Source organism: Salvia splendens, chromosome 11 (genome assembly GCF_004379255.2).
Source record: "Salvia splendens isolate huo1 chromosome 11, SspV2, whole genome shotgun sequence".
NCBI classification, from domain to species: domain Eukaryota; kingdom Viridiplantae; phylum Streptophyta; class Magnoliopsida; order Lamiales; family Lamiaceae; genus Salvia; species Salvia splendens.
The window spans coordinates 3,790,221-3,808,695 of record NC_056042.1 but is presented as its reverse complement, the minus strand read 5'-3'; the positions used below and the strand labels follow the sequence as shown (position 1 = coordinate 3,808,695).

Here is an 18,475-nt window from a genome sequence, read left to right as displayed (position 1 = left end):
ATTAATTTAACTTTTATAGTATAAAGGAAATTATTCTTAAATTCAAGTGGACGAGTTTTCAAATTACAGACATCAAAATCAATTTTATGTACTTTTCATACTTTAATTATTTTGAAATTTATCAGCATACATTTCGACTCATATACATGGAGTATATGGGTATAAATGTTAAAACATCATGTTTCAATATAATTTCCTAGAGTTTTTTTTTATTTAAGATGCATATCTATTAAAGATTTTAGCTAAATAAGTTATACGGAGTACAGTATATCAAATAATATGCATTAATAGTTTCTAATTTTATCCCTGTTTTATTCTTTAAAATTTCTAATTTTACTTTCTAATTGAGTTTATTTACAAACTTTCCAACTTTTTTTTATATATAAAGATATAGTAATATCTTAATTCTAAATTCTAATTGAAAATCCAAAAATCACTTCATTATCACGCATGTAGAAATTATTCCTTATCACTTCATTATCCAGCACAAAATTGCAATGTACTCATCAAAACGTTATAGTTTTAATACATTGATAGACAATAATCATAAAATTCTTGTAATGTACTCATTATAATGGTATACTGTAAAAATAGATATACACAGAAAATAGATGAGAGATGAGTATATAAAAGAACTTAATCTTAGGTGTAAAGTTTTTAAATTACCATAACCAAAATGTATTTACTCCACATTCAGAGCATCCGCAATAGGGACGGATGTCCAGACGGACGTCCCAAAACACCTCCTGTCACGTCATAAAGACATCTCATTCCACAATAGCGGACATTCCGGCAGATATCCCAATAATCAAAATTCACAAATTAACAATTACAGAATTAAAATTTCAACACGAATATGGGAAAAATGCAACCATTTTATTTCAAAAAAGCATACATATTTAAATTTTTAAAAAAATACATAGTTCACCAAAAAACGATTCAAACAAAGTACATGTTATGCCTTGAATCTGTATAGTTTGCCACTAGCCGAACGGGGTCTCGCTGGGGGAGACGCCCCCTTGCCGAGGGTCAGGGGGCGCGGAGTGCCCCCAGCCCGACAGTATGATATGTTTTTGTTTTAGGCCTTCATTTTCGACGATAATACATGCGTTAGAGTTTTTTTTTAAAAATCGTATATACAGAGCTTGCAGCGAGCCGTATATATAAAGTTTTAAAAAATGAAAATTCGGACGTCCGCGGAAACCGACGGACGACCTCTCGTCCGCAAGGGACGTCCGCGTCCGTCGTTGACAACGCAATAGCGGACGTCCGGGACGGATGTCGCGAACGCCGGTCGGACGTCCGCTATTGCGGATGTTCTAATAAAGATAGCCTGATTTTGCTGGAATCCAAATATTTATCACCAGAGATAAAAATCATCATAAAATCAATGAATTTTGATAACACATACAGCATATGGGTGAGACTTGAGAGATGCTAATTCTACTATTCACTTTATTTTCATCTGCTCAAGTGGTTACACTTGTGAGCAAATGTGTACACAAACAAACTGCGGCAAATTAAACCAGTTCTGCTATACCTCGAAATTTCATTCTTAAGCTCAAGATTGCTGCAAAAACCGGCGTGTAACATGCGAAAAAAACTAGACGAATCCTGGTTATTTACATAACTGAACCCTGCAAGGAAAAGCAGTCCTCACATTCTTGATCCACATTCTCACCTGCTCAAATCTTTCCGTGATGCCCTCATTCAACACTGTATGGAGACGTGCGTTGGTGGAACAAGATAGATGCCGATTAATCAGGTCTACAGTAAAGCTTGCCCTTCTAAGATGATCTGCGCCACTGATTTTTTCCTTTCTTATTGAAGGGACTCCAGCTTTTCCTACGTTTTGAAGTTTCACAAAACAGTCCGGCCGCCAGGGCTTGCTGGAGCCACATATCAAATTCATCCTCTTCGTCAGTCATCTCAGCGTCCAAATCCCATGGATACCGGCTCGAGTTCGACCTCTGAGTTGACTTCTCCAATCCAACCATGTTTACATGGAAACTCGGCCTGTGGGTGTTTGCTCTGCAAGACATTCCCTGTAACTACCACCAAATTAGCAAGTACGAATGCTTGTCTCCATGTACTTCAACATATGAGAAGATACAGACGAGTGCTTGCAGAAGTAACAAACTAACTAACCTGACATGTAGCCCATTCCGACACATCAAAGATCTTGCTTTCAGCACATACAAAAGCTCGAGGTATTTCCACCTACATATGAAAGACATAGCATACTCTTCTTAAAGGCCACAAATGAGAAAGGGAAAGGTAGTACACACTTCAGAAGAAGTTGGTAAACACTGAACATTAGGATTTTCTCCCTCGTAATATTGGATAAACAAGCATCCCCAAATCAGGTAGACTACTAAACAAGAAGGTAAATACTCAAAGCTACTAGTAAGTTTCGTCCAGCTCAGAGCCCAAATCAAGAAGTAAGATATTTCTAGTGACTATAGCATGTAAATTTCAAGCTATACCTTTTGCAGCCGATCAAACACAAGTGAGCCCTTGTTCTCAACCCATCCATCGCCATCTTTAGCTTGATGATACTGGCAGCAATCCTACACCCAAAAACCATAACAATTGGTATAGAGTACAAATCAATTGACAATAACTCTGCAAGTTATAAAGGGGTTTTCAAACCTGACACCATCTAGCTTTTGCCTTGGTTCTGTTTGTACAAACCCAAATATGAGAATTGCCACACTTGGTGCACTGTATGCGCCTTGACTCCTCAGAGCAAAAATCAGTAGTCTGCATCATGAAATATACAATTATCCATTTTCTGCCGTTCTGACACAGAATATCCATGATACACCATAGTCCAAGAAATAAGTGATAATCAAATAACTAGATAGACATCCCCCAGTGGTGCACAGTTCAAACCCAGATTAAAACGCATTCTACAATTGAAAACCTACCCTGATGCGCATACATTGCAATACATATTTAATCAATCTTTACCTGATAAGAAGTGCTAGCTGATTTCTGCATAACAAACTTTGATTCTTCTTTTTTGAGCTGCTCGTCATAGTCCCTCTTCTTCACAGCATCAGAAAGAACCTACAATTATTGCCAACATCAGCTTCCAGGGAAATATATACCCACAATTCTTTTCAGAAATTTCTTGCAGACAAGAAATAAGAAGATTTACTCACCTCATATGCACTTTGAAGTTTCTTAAATGATTCACTTGCAAGTGGACTTCCCATATTTTTGTCGGGGTGCACAAGCATGGCCTGAAGATATGCAAAATGTGAAGTTGCATAAGAAACTGATACCAAGCAGTTATTTTGAGGGGAATGACTGATACCACAAACAAGGTATTATAAAGATAATTTGCATGAGCAAAAATAAAACTCGCATACCTTTTTTCGGTATTCCTTCTTCAATAATATAACATCAATCTTCTTATGGCGGAGAAACCCAAGGGCTTCATAGTGATTGGCACTACTTAAAATCCTCTGCATCTCAATCTGGGAACTTCCATCCTCTCTAACCACAGCCTTAGAAGCAACTTCCTTTGGCTTTTCAACAATCAGTGAAGGACTAGCAGGCTTAGTGGCTGATTTACATGATTTTAGCTTCTCTTCTTCTGTTTCTACTTCAGTAGGAGCAGAGTAATCACACTTGGTGCAAAAATCATTTTCTGTAAATGAATCAGCTTCCTTATGCTCCTCAAAATGAGTACTTTCACTTAAATTATCACACCACTTGATTAAATAGTTCAACACATCATTAGATAGGAACGCGAGATTAATTGCGAGAAAAACTCCAAGCCATCCTACTTGGCTTTTGACGCAATACATAGAATACAATGTTGCCATGAACACCACCAGCCGTGCGTGATTCAATGAAAACAGATAGCCTGCATACCCAAAGTCTTGATGTTATCAGCAGATTCTACAAGAAAATGCTAAAATACTGGAAAAGGTAGAAGCAAGAGAAAACAAATCTAAGAAAAATGATCAGTCTATAGTCAATAATAGGTAAAACCAATCATTTGGAAATGTTCCACCACTTATTTTGAGAAGCCAATTAGTAGGTAAGTTCCAATTCGAATATTCAACCTGAGGAGTAAGGACTAAGGACAAACCAATTACATTGAAGATGATAAACAAATGAATCTGAAAATGGAATAGATATAAGAACTAAGAACAAGATAGAAAGAAGGCTGAGATAGACTTGTGGAAGAGTGCACCGAGTTCGATATAATCATAAAGAAGCGAGGCATACCACCAACTATAAACAAGGCACCAGTTATCCAAAAGTTAGCATACATCCATAAAATTAGAATGGCAAACAGCCCCACAATAAAAAGTCCAGGAGTGTAGCCTAAATACTGAACAGCAGCCCCAGCCGCTCCCTGCAAGCACACAAACAAATAGTGAGTAGCCAAAAGTAGCTGCTACGTAGGCCACATAGTACACTTCGGTAGAGTCTAGAGATACAATTGTAGGAAAAAGTTTAGCATTTGCTATATAATCCTACCATAAAACAATATCAAAGGTAAGTGAATAAAATTGTGCAAAACCAACTAATGCTGCACTCTTTGACAAAATTCCTCAAACCTTCTAAAGAGCAAAAGATGGGCAATATGAATCATACCAATTTACCACAAGAATAATGGAACCATGCCCTCTGTAATTACCAAAACACTATATAATCGAGTATGAAAGTTTCAAAGACAAATCTTCGATCTTCACAGAGAAAGAAAGAAAAAACATTTCTGTTAATGGTAAAGAAAAATCTCCCCTTATTTTATTTTCATTTTTCTGCTTGGGATAAGTGGTGGAGACTCCCCTCTATCTTTACCGAATTAGAAGAAGTTTCTCCAAATGACCCCTAAATTTAACTGATCCAAATCATTCAAAGTCCATGGAATCACAAAACATTTAATATAGATCAATCACAAATTGCCCAAGGACTACAAAAAAATCAGATCTTGGAAATCCCAACCAGCTAGTACATAAATATGCATCACAAAAAAAAAGCAATTCCAAGAATATTGATTTGACAACCAATTAATGAGACTGGAAAACATACCATACTAAGAAGCACATATAGAAGACATGACATCGATGTCAAGCTCAGGAAGCAACTCCACATTATGACAAGCAGAGCCGCTGATCCGAGCCCAGCAAAAGACTGGAATCCAGAAATAGAGCAGTTTTTCCAATACACCAACAAGAACAGAAGACCTCTCCCGAATTTCGTGCATCCACAACAAACCATCGGCCAATGCCGCTCCTTGAAAATCCCAATCTTGTCTCTTAAACAGCTCGCAGCAGTCCTCGCTACAGAATAACAGTCCTTCGATTGCAGCCATTTCAACCCTTGATTGAACAGCCCAATATCCTCCATCGCCTAAAATCCCTAAAATGTACTGACTAATAAACAATAAGCACAACCGCAAAATGTGCTATGCGGCATCTACTTATCTGCAAAGCATTTCCTAAATCTAACTTAGTTTCAGCTACTATAAGTCGGCAAAAGCGATCCCAATTGCGAATCGACAGAGTCTGAGCAAACAAAGTGGCATAAACAAGAGCGACAAAAGATCCAGAATATTCCTTCTCCACAGAGTTAAATAAAGGATTCAACAACTCCAAGTTGAAAAATTAGCAAGGAAATCATACTAAAACACCACAATTAAGCTTCACATGTACGTCTCCCAAAAAGCAAAAATCCCAATAAATGAACTCACGGCATTTTCGCTTTCTTGACCCCTTAAAGCAACTAACTCCCTCCAAAATTGAAGAAGAATTGCACCAACAAATAAGGGGAAAAGTGGGGAAGGTCGATTAAATCACCATAATAGCTACAAAACCGAAACTTTGAGCAAGTGAACGTGAAGTAGAAGGGAAACAATGAAGTAAAATGTGGAGAAGCTGTTGATAATCAGTGGTTCATGGGAGAAAAAGTTGGAACCCTAGGCTTTTATTCGCTTTACTCAGAGAATGCCTGTGAAGAGTAAAGTAAAGAAGAGATTAAAAAAAGAGTCATGAGAGTGAGACAAGCAGTGATGATGAGAGAGAAAGTAGCGGCCATGGCTGTGGGGGAATTTTCATTTATTTATGGATTAGGGTTTAATTAGATGGGGTGGGACCCATTTAAGTCGTAATTTTGTTCTCATTTATTAGTATTGATTAGGGTTTAATTAGATGAAGTGGGACCCATTTAATATTAACATTAATATTTCTGGTTTTTTGTACGTGTTGGTAGCCAACTACTTGGTCGCTATGAGAATTTATACGAATACTTACCATTTTCTAAACTAAAATTTTTTATATATTATATTTAATCCTATAGGCTATATTATAATGTATTTAGATTTTATAGAGATAAATATCTTACGAAATCATATTCTATTTGCCCTTGCAAGTGGATTTCTTGCAAGTGTATATGTATGTTTTCAATTATTTAGATGTTGATTATTTTCTAGTAGTCGATCTTATGTTTTGATGGGGCATTTTTTTCTCTAAAATTCTAGGCTTATAATGATGCTTTACCGATGATATAGTTTGCTTTAAAAGTATTTCGCATTTTATTTTGTAGAAGTGCTGTGTGTTTTTAATTTGTTGGATTTTACTGGGGAAATTTTGTGATATTTTTAGTATCACTCTGAGGAAAATCTTGGAAGGTGATTGGATTATTCTAGACTTAATGTATTAAAATATTCATTGTTATATTACAGTAAAGATATGAAAAGTTAAGTTGTAAATATTAAAAATAGCCATTTTCATGACTTAAAAACAGTTTTGCCCTGAATTGGCAAATTTAAAACTAAATTTACAACTAATTATGTTATTAGCTGTGAATTGCCAATTTTCAAAGATGACTATTTTTATGTTTGTGGTCATTTATACTAATCGGACATAATATAACGAAATAAAGATTCAAAGTATGAGGCAGTTTTGCTCTAAATACATGATAAACAAATTATATTAAATTTCTAATCAAAAAATATATTCAGTTGTAAACTGAAAAGACCAAGCAAAGAGACTTTACGTGGGGAAAAGGCATCGACTTTGAAAAAGTATAAGTCTATGGTTGACATTTACCAAAATCGCAGCTTGTAATTATAATTAATCGTATACTTGTAGTAGAAATTAAATATGTTACTAATAAAAAATCAAGAAAATGTTCCATTGCTTACATAAAATAATTTACATCATCACATGAATACTTAATGAAGGATGGAATAAACCGACCCAATCATAAATCGTTGTTCCATTTAAAAAATATTTATGGCTTTATCATAATTGATTATTGAGCTGGCTGTCAACGACAACAACTAATTTGAATTTGTCGTCTAATTATTATTAATCAGAAAAATAGAGTTGGCCTTTCTATGATTAATGGATGCTGTTTCTCTGAGAAGCAACAAATAGTGTGAGATTGCAACAGTTTTCAACTGTTATTTTAACCGTGTAAAAATAAACTATTAGTTGACCTTTACAAATGACAATTGCCATTAATGTGTTGGAGGAGTCATATTGTATTTTATTATAATTTCATTATATATGTATATATATCCACTGCAAATTGTAGTAGATTATATATATTCAATGGCGTTTATATGACTGAGAGAGGTTGACTAACATAAAATATTTTAGAGTATAACACTAATCATTTTAAAATATTAAAATTACCTTCCCTCAATGCAATGGCGGATCCAGGAATTAAAAATGGTATGATCGGACGAGAAAATTAATATAATAATATTTAAATATATAAAATAGTAATAAAAATACATTACAAATGAAATATCCCTATTTTATATTAAGCACGACAATTGACTTCTATGAGTATTTATATTTTGAAGCTAACTTAAACTTATTTCATTGAAAATAGTTATGAATATGTATCTTTTAGTCGTGTTTAACATTAGTATTAGAAAAACAGACGAAAGTGCAAAATCTTTATAAAAGAAATGTATCCATTAATCTAAATGAAAAGTAATTAAAATCAATGATTAAAAGCAATTATTATATTTATTCAAATTTGATAAAAAATTTATTAGTTACTACTAGTTTAAAATAAAAGTAAAAACCAATACATGATTAAAAGATAATAAAAAAACTACTCAAAATAAAAGTAAAAAAAGTAATAAAACATGATTAAAAGATGACCAACTAAACTAGAAACCGAGAATTCTTATTTATAAATAAAGTTTAAACTCTTATATAAAGATAAAATTGTTAAAAAGAAAAGTATTGATCATTTTTTAATTAATAAAAAGTCCAAACCTAAGCCCATTACATAAAAAGAAGAAGGGAAAAGGAAATAACAGTGGAGGTCATCGGAAAAGCTGCGCTGCTTGAGGTCTGAGGATGAATCATGGGGCAGAGTTCCGGATGCCGTGGGGTCGGGGGCTGTTGGGAGGAGTCATCCGGCGGTTCTCCGGGGACGGCGGTGGGGTCGGCCGCCCCCGCGCGACCCCACCTGTATCCGCCGCTGCCTCAATGTACATGCATTTCCCAAATATGTACAACAATAAAGCTATACACGAATCACAATACTTGAGTAGTAGCGAAACATTAGACGCTCTCACAAGATAATGAAAGGAAGCCAACATTTATCAAAATCAATAAATAACGTCCTTATAAATACAGATGGTCAAAGTATAACTATTAATTGCATAACTAGATAAACAAATCTCACCCATATATTACATCAAAACCCCAATATGAACAAAGCTATATCTCAAATATCTCCAGGGAATTAAAGAAAGCCACTAGCCACAGTTTGAGTAACTATTAAAATCAAGAAATGCAACAATAGATTTGAAAATATACACCAAACTCTGTTTTTTTAGACAACTGATAATGAAATTCTATATGAGATCACTTCCCTATTTCTGAAATAGACAGCATATATAAAATTGTAAGATCATGTAACATACCTACAACAAATTATTCCGATAAATCTATCAAAACTCACATGATCCACACAAACACAGCCAAAAAAAACAAAGGGATAAATCAATCACTAGCTGAAACAAGAGAGAGATTAGTGGAAACAGCATAAATTAAAGATAACTAGCTGAGATTAATTAGCACCTGTTTATAGCATTTTTGAAAAATACTTAGTATAATAAAATATCCTGACTATAGCACCTGTATCATCGTGCTTTAGCATTAATGTGTGTTTGGCAAGTTGGTAAAAAATTTAATTCATGAATATAACTAAATTTAATTTAATTTATTTTTAATGAACTTGGTATTTTTCATTAAAAATAATTTACAAGTTAATGAGAATATATGATTAGAGAACTTCTCGACTTTATGAAGTCAAGATACCACTTTTGAGTAAAAGATGTGGACTGAAGAATATAAATTGAGCAATTAATCAATGTAGCTTATTTTTTCAATATTGTGTTTGAATTCACAATCCCCATGATTTGATTAAGTGGGAGAATGCTTTATTATGCATTCACATGCAATAATTGTATGAATTACTTTTTCTTGGCCACTGCCAATAAGAATTCAACTTTCTCATGTTTATTTTCCTAATATTGTTTTCTTGACTGACAAGAATTCCATTTTCAACAACGTTAGTCATTAAAAAAAGTACACACTGAATATATATGGTTACTAGTTGATAATGATATCATATCGAAAATCCAACGTAGGATTAATTACTAGCTAGTTTCATTTAAAAAAATGACTTGTGCGCATATTAATGAGTCACCTTATAAATTATCATACTTCAAGTAATAATTAAATAATAGTCACGTTGTTTTAAAAAAACAAGATGCAATATAATATTCAAGTTTGAAATGCCCATAATAATTAATACAATAAGGGTCTTTGGTGGAAAATTTGGAAATCGCTATAGTTTTTAATTTCCAAACAAAATAATCATATTCTGCAACTATGAGGTAGATGATTCAGGGGCAAAATAATAAAAATGACAATTTGTCGTCTAATTATTACTATTAAAAAGAAATTGCCGATTCTATGAGTAAAATGGATTTTGTTTCTCTTTGTTTATCTTTACATGTGCTGGAAAAGTCGCTGCAGTTTTTTATTTTAATTTAATTCAATATATATATGTATATCAACTGCAAATTGTAGACTATAAATTCAATGAGCGTTTGTTTATACTATGACTGGTCTTAAAGGCATTTTTTTAAGAATACATTAGTTTGACTAAAATAAAATTATTCTTAGAATATAAACTATGAATCATTTTCAATTTTGATTTATAGTGGATTTATCAATATTAATGTCGACTAAGTGAATTGCAACAATAGAAATATACGCCCTCACCCTATTCATGCATGAATTGATGCAACTATACACCAATAATCAATTTTACAATAAAAGCACTATATATACAGAGGTTCCAAATTTATAGAAGCAATTTTACATAGACAACTTTATTTACACAGATATCCCATTTCATGAGAAGCACAACCTATGAAGTATGAACATAAGCAGGAAGACAAAAAAGAAAAGAAAAAATTGAACAACACAATCTAAGCAAGCCAGGCACAAATTGTACAAAAAATAAGTAAGAATAAAAAAATAATCCCTCAAATGATCATGAGCTGCGATCATAAACTGCAGTGTAAGAGAAGGTAGCATGAGAAGAAGTTGCAGAAGTCCATGTTGATTTCTCCGTGGTACCGGATCCGGAGGAGTTGAAATTGGACGACGTGAGGTGCGCGTTGTCAGCCTTTGGCTTGGGATCGGTTTTGATCTTCAAGTCCATGAAATCAGAGATCAACCCCGGCTTCGTGATTGCATCTTCATCGAAAATTTTCTCTCCCGTAAGCATCCGGACCACAGTCGACATGGAGGGCCGAAGCTTAGGAGAGTCCTGCGTGCAGAGCAGACCGATCTTCAAGAACTTGCAAGCCTGCTCCGCATCAAAATCACCGTTCAGCGCTGTGTCCACTAGTAACACGAGCTCTTTTCTCTCGTAAAGTTGCCATGTCTGCATACATCAATACAAGAATTTTTAGTAAATATCAAAACTACTTCAAACATGCTTGAAAACATGACATCTAGGGAGACTTGTGTAGTTATATGAGAAAATATCGAACGAATAAGTTAAACGCTACAAGATAGTTCGTGTCAGCACAGTGTAAATTGTCGTAGTCTCATCACATTATTAAGAGATATTCAAAGAGATAACAGAAGCAGAAGCAGAGTTGATGAGTGTATGTGGTTTACCCTTTCAAGAATATACTGTTCTGCTATGGGTAACCGGCTATTCGTATTGCATCTCCCGCTGACTATTTCGATAAGAAGAACCCCAAAGCTGTAAATATCTGCACGCCGTGTCAAATGGCCTCTTATCGCGTATTCTGGTGCCAAATAGCCTCTGCAATAACAGAAACACATGTTCAAAAGTTAAGATGAGTTTTGGATTCCAAAAACACCGAAGCCATTAGATTCAATGCTGCAACTTACATGGTTCCCATGACACGTGTACTAACATGAGTCATGTTTGGAGGCATGAGCTTGGCAAGGCCAAAATCTGAAATCCTCGGGGTCAGATCCTTGTCTAGTAGAATATTGCTTGCTTTGATGTCACGATGGATGATACGTGGCCTAACTTCCTCATGAAGATAGGCAAGCCCCCTAGCAACTCCCGTGCAGATCTTAACCCGCGTTTTCCAACTAAAATGGATGCTGCTGTGACCCTCACCTGCAGATGGTTAGAGATCATCAGACAAGCTTAACTAGTAATGAAAAAATACAGATAAATACTATAACAAGGCATTACCAAGAAGTGTCTTTGCTAGGCTGTTATTCTCGAGGTAGTTGTAAACGAGGATTCTTTGATTCCGTTCCACACAACAACCATACAGCTTCACTAAATTTCCATGCTCTATGTCCGAGATCACTTCAATCTCCGTCAAGAACTCTCTCACTCCTTGTGTCGAGTTAGCAGAGAGAACCTTAATTGCAGCCATCTGCCCATTCCTAAGTTTTCCCTATTTATCACAAGAGAATTTATGTCGGGATCGTGTACAGTCTCGCCTCCAATGCAACAAAAACTACAAGACGAGACTCGTTTACCTTATAGACGGAACCAAATCCTCCCTCCCCGATTTTATTATCTGGATTATAATCATTGGTTGCAATTGCTAGCTCCTTGTATGAGTATAGGGTAACATTTTGCACTCCTGAGAGCTCTGTAAATGATTTAGCTTCATTAGTATCAACACAAAAATGTGACATGAAATACAATAATAAGTGCAAAAATACAAACAAAATGTGAAAAAGTTAGCAATTGCAGCTTCAAGAAGAAGTAGACAAGTAAAATGATTCATCCAATAAATAATTCGAAACTACTAGAGATTTACCATCTCCAAGCTCGGGATCGCCTCTTGCTGCATTTCGTTCGAATAAGAATGATAGACAGGACATAACTATCGGATTCACCAGCGACTTCAGCCTGCTTTAGCCACACACAGATAGATTGCTTCACAACGTAAAAACTGCAACAAACAAAAGCTATATAAATCAGAATTATAACTCAAAACTTTTTGTTAAAAATCACATAAATTGAGTTCTTTTTGGGAGTTATATAAGACATCTCTAAGGATAAACGAATCAAGATCCTAAAATGGGCTTCCTCAATTCAATTAACATCCTATGAACCGCAATGTACGTGGATTTCCCAAATATCTACGAAAATAAAGCTACGTAAAACGCCCTGCTTGAGTAGTAGCGAAACACTAGACGCTCCCATACGAGAACGAAAGGAGGCCACATTCATCAAAATCAAGATAACTACAATAAAAAAAACACTCTTTTAAAACGCAATGTTCATGTAAGCCACAATTTGACTAACTAAAAATATGAATCAAAATCAAGATATGCAACAAGAGATTTGAAAATATACAACAAACTCTGGTTTTTATAGACAACTGATAATGAAATTCTATATGAGATTACTTCCCATTTCAAATAGACAGCATAATACTGACAGATCATGTAACATACCTAAAAAAAATAGATGGAATAAATGCATAATCTCTACTCTTAAGCTGGCCTATAAATAAATATTCCACATAAATCAATCATAACTCACATGATAACCGAAAAAATAAAGGGATAAAGATTATGTCTTGATAAGAAAAAAATCGAGTAATACCTTGATCAATCACTAGCAACGGAAACGAGAGAGAGATTAGTGGAAACAACATAAATTAAAGATAACCCAGCTGAGATTGAGCACCTGCAGCTCAAGAAAAGAATAAGGCTCCCATATCTTGATTGAGGGAAAATGAACTAGAGTTGAGAGGAGGGAATGGAATTAAATAAAACTAAATAAAGTCTCCGGTGATTATTATGTAAAAATTTGAAATGTTAGGAGCAAGTTGATCAATATTTAATGATGGATCAAAATAAAGTAGAATGAAAATATTGAAAATTTATATGATTTGGGTAGAAGACTGTGAAAGTCAACCGTGGCGTTTGACCAATTCTCCACTTGGGCAACTTCGTTTTCACACCATTACGCTTACTTAATTAAATTAAGAATATAATGAATTTAATTCATATAGTATAAACTTTCATTTTTAATGAACTTGGAATTTTTATTCAAAAAGAACGTTCGATTTAAATGCTATAATAGTATATAATATAAAAATTAAGGCACTAGTATAATATTTGTGATATATATGTATGAATAGTGAGAAGGGAGAGTATGAAGTTAGGAGATCACTTTGTGAGTAAGAGATGTGGTAACAAATAGTATGAAGACTTATAAAAGAGTATAATTTTAGCAATGATGTTCTGTTAATTTAAATTATAGATATTGCGATATTATCGCTTATTTTTTTCTAAATTTGTATATTCCCATTTTCCTTCTGATGAAGTGGGTGACCGAGGGTCTAGTGATAATGTAATTAATGTTAAATTTATTTGAATGATGCAATATTAAATTTACTTTTTATATATCAATAAAAAAAGTTGGGGAATCCATCCGTCTAGTGATTTAATTTGCTTTGTTATTATATATACTACTAATAGTATTCACGTGTAATGGTTGTATGGAAATAATCTTTTTCTTGACCCCTAACAATAAGAATTCCATTTTCAAATGTTCAACTTTAGTAATACAACTACAAAAAAAATGCTCACATGGTGCGTTCATACAATTTTTTTTAAAACTATTTTTTTTCTTGACCTCTGACAATAATTCCATTTTCAACAACGTTAGTCATACAATAAAATATAATAATGTACACACGAGGTGTTCAGACAAAATTCAAATTTCGTAATATCTGAAATAGTAAAACATAACATTTGTATAATAACATCACAGATAGGGTTACTAGTTTAGAATTATATAAAAATTCCAACGTGGGATTACTAGTTTCCTAATTCCTATTTAAACGCGTATGTTCTCATTAAATTCGGGAGTGTGCCATATCAATTTGCAATTTATTACTGTCACTCACTGAAATTTATCCATTATTTTCATTTTGGTCAATTCGTGAAATATTGTCCATTTTGCTTTTTTTTTTATAGTTTTGGTAAATGGTACTCACTTTCCACTAATTCTTTACACTCACGTTTTATTATAAAACTAATATATAAATGTGGGACTCTCATTTCATTAACATTTTCAATTCATTTTTCTTTACATTTCTTAAAACTCGGCCAAGTCAAACTTGGAGAATATTTCATGGACGAGCGAGTAAATACGTATTGAGCCTTGCAGCCAGGCAATTGTGATAAGGTTTTAATCTCATAATTCATATATTTCCCATAGAAGGAGCGCCACGTGTCTCGGGTGATGAATTAATTTGTATAGCATAATATTATCAACGGAAAAAACGTTGCGTGTATGAGCTCAGCCTCCTTCGCCGCCGTGCGCGGCCTGCCGTCGCTGGCTAGAACCGCCACCCCTTTCCGAGTCCAAGCCAGCGGCGGAAAGAAGATCAAGACCGACACACCTTATGGTTTAATTTCTGCCTTTCCTTAATTAATTAATTATTGATTTTGTGGCGGACTTGATGTAGGAACTGGCGGCGGCATGGACTTGAGAAATGGCATCGACGCCTCCGGTAGGAAACCCACCGGAAAGGGCATATACTATTAGAAATGGACCACTCACCCCTTAAAAGGCCTTATAAGGGGGAAGGTTATCCACACTTATATAGGTGAGCTTGGTAACGCCACTCATAGGATGAGTTACCAAGTCGATATGGGACAAGAATTATGAATTTTAACACGCCCCCTCACTGTGGACCGGAATGACTGACACATCGGACTTCCATCACGTGGGTAGGCAAGACAAGAATTATGAATTTTAACACGCCCCCTCACGTGTGGACCGGAATGACTGACACATCGGACTTCCATCACGTGGGTTGACAAAAGAAGAGATAAAGAGATATAATCCATCATCGACTTGTAGGATGAGTTACCAAGTCGATGTGGGACAAGAATTATGAATTTTAACACGCCCCCTCACATGTGGACCGGAATGACTGACACATCGGACTTCCATCACGTGGGTAGGCAAAAGAAGAGATAAAGAGATATAATCCATCATCGACTTAGGCCCGCTCTGATACCATATTAGAATAGGCCACTCACCCCTTAAAAGGCCTCATAAGGGGGAGGTTTACCACACTTATATAGATGAGCTAGGATCGTTAACAAGTCGATGTACGACAAGAATTATGAATTTTAACATATACCAATTTGTCGACAAATACGGCGCTAATGTTGACGGATACAGGTGACTTATAATAGCATATGATACTGAGTGTAAAAACGATTACAATTATGAAAGTTTGATTTAATTTTGATTAGTCTATATAAAGTTTGAAAACAGAATCAAAAGGTTTTATTTTCAGTTTTCACCCAATTGCTCGATCGTGTACAAAACGACGTATTTGTTGATTTTGAATCGTCGTCATTTTATAAAATTGATTTTTTTTCCTTTCTTTTTATTTCTTATTTAAACACCTTCTGATCATCTTCTTGTTTTGTGAATTGATGAGACATGAGAATTAAGTTGTTTTGTAGATGGATGAGACATAAGAAGTTGTAAATTGATGAGACAGTTAAGATTTATGAAAAATATTGAATTTTGTGCTTTAAACTCCCTCCGTCTCTGAACGCTATGGACTATTTCCTTAAAAGTCCGTTATTGAAAAGTAAGAACTTTCTAGTTTTGGAATATATAGTTGAACTACACATCATTTTATTTAGAACTAATTATATCATTACACTATACTACTAATGATATGGAGCTCAGTACTCTCCACTAACACAACTTATGCTATGTGCACCAAACTCGTGCCGAACCAAATGATCGTTTTTTTACAGGGACGTAGGGAGTATTCCTTATCAATATCAAGACATATATTATAAAATTGATTTGTTTTAATTTTTTCACTACTTCTTGTTCCTAAAATTCTGAAATTTTGTTCATGTAATTTTTTGCTTCTTTAAATTTTTCTCCCTCCACATAAATTTTTTTTCACTCCATTCTTATTAATAGTAGTACGAGACTAATCAAAATTTGATCAAATTTTATGATTTATTTAACTAATACTGTATATGTTTATTTCGTTTTATAATAATGGTGATTTTCAACTAAAGTTGAACGGAAATGGCATATGCAGGCCTATCTATGACCGGAATGATTGGTCCCCAAGTGACGATGTCTACGTCGGAGGCACCGCCGGCTTGGCCATATGGGTGGTCACCCTCCTCGGCATCCTTGCCGGCGGCACGCTTCTTGTCTACAACACCAGTGCTTTGGCGCAGTAAACTAGAATTACCACCATGTTTCTCTCTCTTGTAGCTTGTATCTTCTGCATGATCATACTTAACTATCCTTAGTATTATTCTATGCTGTCCCAAAATTCCCAAACATTTCAACAAAATTATGATAAAGAACACCTTTGCTGTAATATGGGGAGGCCCAATGGGCTGTAGTGGGCTGTGCAAACAATTTTTTATAGTATGACGTGTTAATGTTCGGTGATGGTGTTAATTTTGCACTAAAATGAATGATAATATCATTTCAATTTTCAAAATTTGTTTACTAAATAATGAAATTTGTGCAAGATTCTGCTATCTGCCGTTTTAAATATGAATGATTATAAGATTGAGAAAGTACATAAAAGAGAATTCATCACAAACCGGTGGGGGAATGGATGCCAATAACTTTTTTAAATTGGCTTTGATATTAAATCCGGACGAAGAAAAATTACAAATAGTTATTGTAAAAAATCATGGATTAAATATGCCCGGTCAATGGATTTTGACCAAATAATAAATGTGACGAGACATTTAATTTTGTGAAATTAAATGACATAGCGTCGATCTACATTTTACGTAGGTAAATGTAGTATATTCACTTTCTCAAATCCGATTTCCGGTGAGTGAGAAATAGTGGATTAAAGTTGGGCATAATTAGCTTTTAATTAAAGCTTGGAGATGGAGCTTAGGGAATAATTAACTAGTGTTAATTATCCCACATTGGAGGATTAACACATCTTTAATGTGTATAAATTAAGTGACTTTATGTTACTTAATAATTATAGTGGACCAAGATGGGTGAAAGAGCCCACACGCGCGCACACGCGCGCGCCGCCGCCGCCGCCCGCCCGAGCCCGAGCCCGTGCCCGTGCCCGTGCTCGCGGGCCCGATCCCGATCTTGATCTTGATCTTGGACTTGGACTTGGATCTTGGCAATTGGTCTTTGGGCTTGGTGCTTGGCCCAAACTATTCCTTTTGGACCACCGCCGAGTCAGCAATCCAAGTGGCTTGACACGTCGTCAAGCGAGGCACAGTCACGGTTGCCACGTGAGAAATCCACACGCTCCACACACGGGTGGCACATTACAGTTACGTTTTTGCCATGATGAGCCTTCAATGGCTGGTTGACCCTGCATGGTGGTTAGCCTATAAATAGGCTAGCCATACCACTGCATTAGGACACACACCTACAAGCATTCTCTGCATAAGCTCTCTCCCTCTCCCTGCATTGTCTTTCTGTCGAAGCTCTGCCCTCTCCTCCATCTCGTTCGCCGGAGCTCTGCTGATTGCGGTGCTGCATCAGAAGGGACGTAGCCGTTTTACCTTTGGGGACGACACGCCAAACCGAGAGCACTACCGGGGCGTATCTCGTCTTGCGGGAAGAGGCCTCCTCGACTCGGCTGTCATAGCATACTGGTTTAGTTGTTTCATTTTCGTTGTAACTTCAGTTCATTTTTGTATTCCTTCTTTTGGGTTGTATTACGCCCGGTTTTGTTATCTTGTAATCCCAGAAACCAACAATCGCAAGACGAGATAACTTGCCTTTGAAGGAATTTGGACTTCTAAACTGAACTAAAACTTTCGAAATATTAACACCTTTTGCTGGAGATGTCGACGGAATCCAACACTGCTGCTGCCAACGCCACCGCCGCCATTCCCTCCACCATGGCGACCTCTGGACCGGTCAACACTTCATCGGCTCCCTCGATGAT

General features: G+C 35.4%; 3 protein-coding genes across 3 annotated transcripts; 1 reads left to right on the top strand and 2 right to left on the bottom strand.

Annotated features, from left to right (window-relative positions):
* Positions 1–1,356: 1,356 nt before the first annotated feature.
* LOC121756405 lies at positions 1,357–6,050 on the bottom strand. The gene is made up of 9 exons (XM_042151951.1): positions 5,056–6,050; positions 4,246–4,375; positions 3,378–3,877; positions 3,168–3,248; positions 2,974–3,072; positions 2,653–2,763; positions 2,487–2,570; positions 2,149–2,220; positions 1,357–2,045 (listed from the first exon to the last, which is right to left on the bottom strand). The coding sequence occupies exons 1-9, from the start codon at positions 5,371–5,373 to the stop codon at positions 1,788–1,790; spliced, it is 1,653 nt and encodes a 550-aa protein (XP_042007885.1). The 5' UTR covers positions 5,374–6,050; the 3' UTR covers positions 1,357–1,787.
* A 4,317-nt stretch (positions 6,051–10,367) lies between these two features.
* On the bottom strand, positions 10,368–13,333 carry LOC121754138 (cold-responsive protein kinase 1-like). Its single transcript, XM_042149482.1, has 7 exons — positions 13,129–13,333; positions 12,335–12,469; positions 12,048–12,163; positions 11,752–11,962; positions 11,436–11,673; positions 11,196–11,346; positions 10,368–10,956 (listed from the first exon to the last, which is right to left on the bottom strand). The coding sequence occupies exons 2-7, from the start codon at positions 12,396–12,398 to the stop codon at positions 10,561–10,563; spliced, it is 1,176 nt and encodes a 391-aa protein (XP_042005416.1). The 5' UTR covers positions 12,399–12,469; positions 13,129–13,333; the 3' UTR covers positions 10,368–10,560.
* A 1,496-nt stretch (positions 13,334–14,829) lies between these two features.
* LOC121756105 (photosystem II 10 kDa polypeptide, chloroplastic-like) lies at positions 14,830–16,769 on the top strand. Its single transcript, XM_042151563.1, has 4 exons — positions 14,830–14,944; positions 15,005–15,072; positions 15,683–15,729; positions 16,622–16,769. Exons 1-4 carry the CDS (start codon positions 14,830–14,832, stop codon positions 16,767–16,769), a joined length of 378 nt encoding a protein of 125 aa, XP_042007497.1.
* The last annotated feature ends 1,706 nt before the right edge of the window (positions 16,770–18,475 follow it).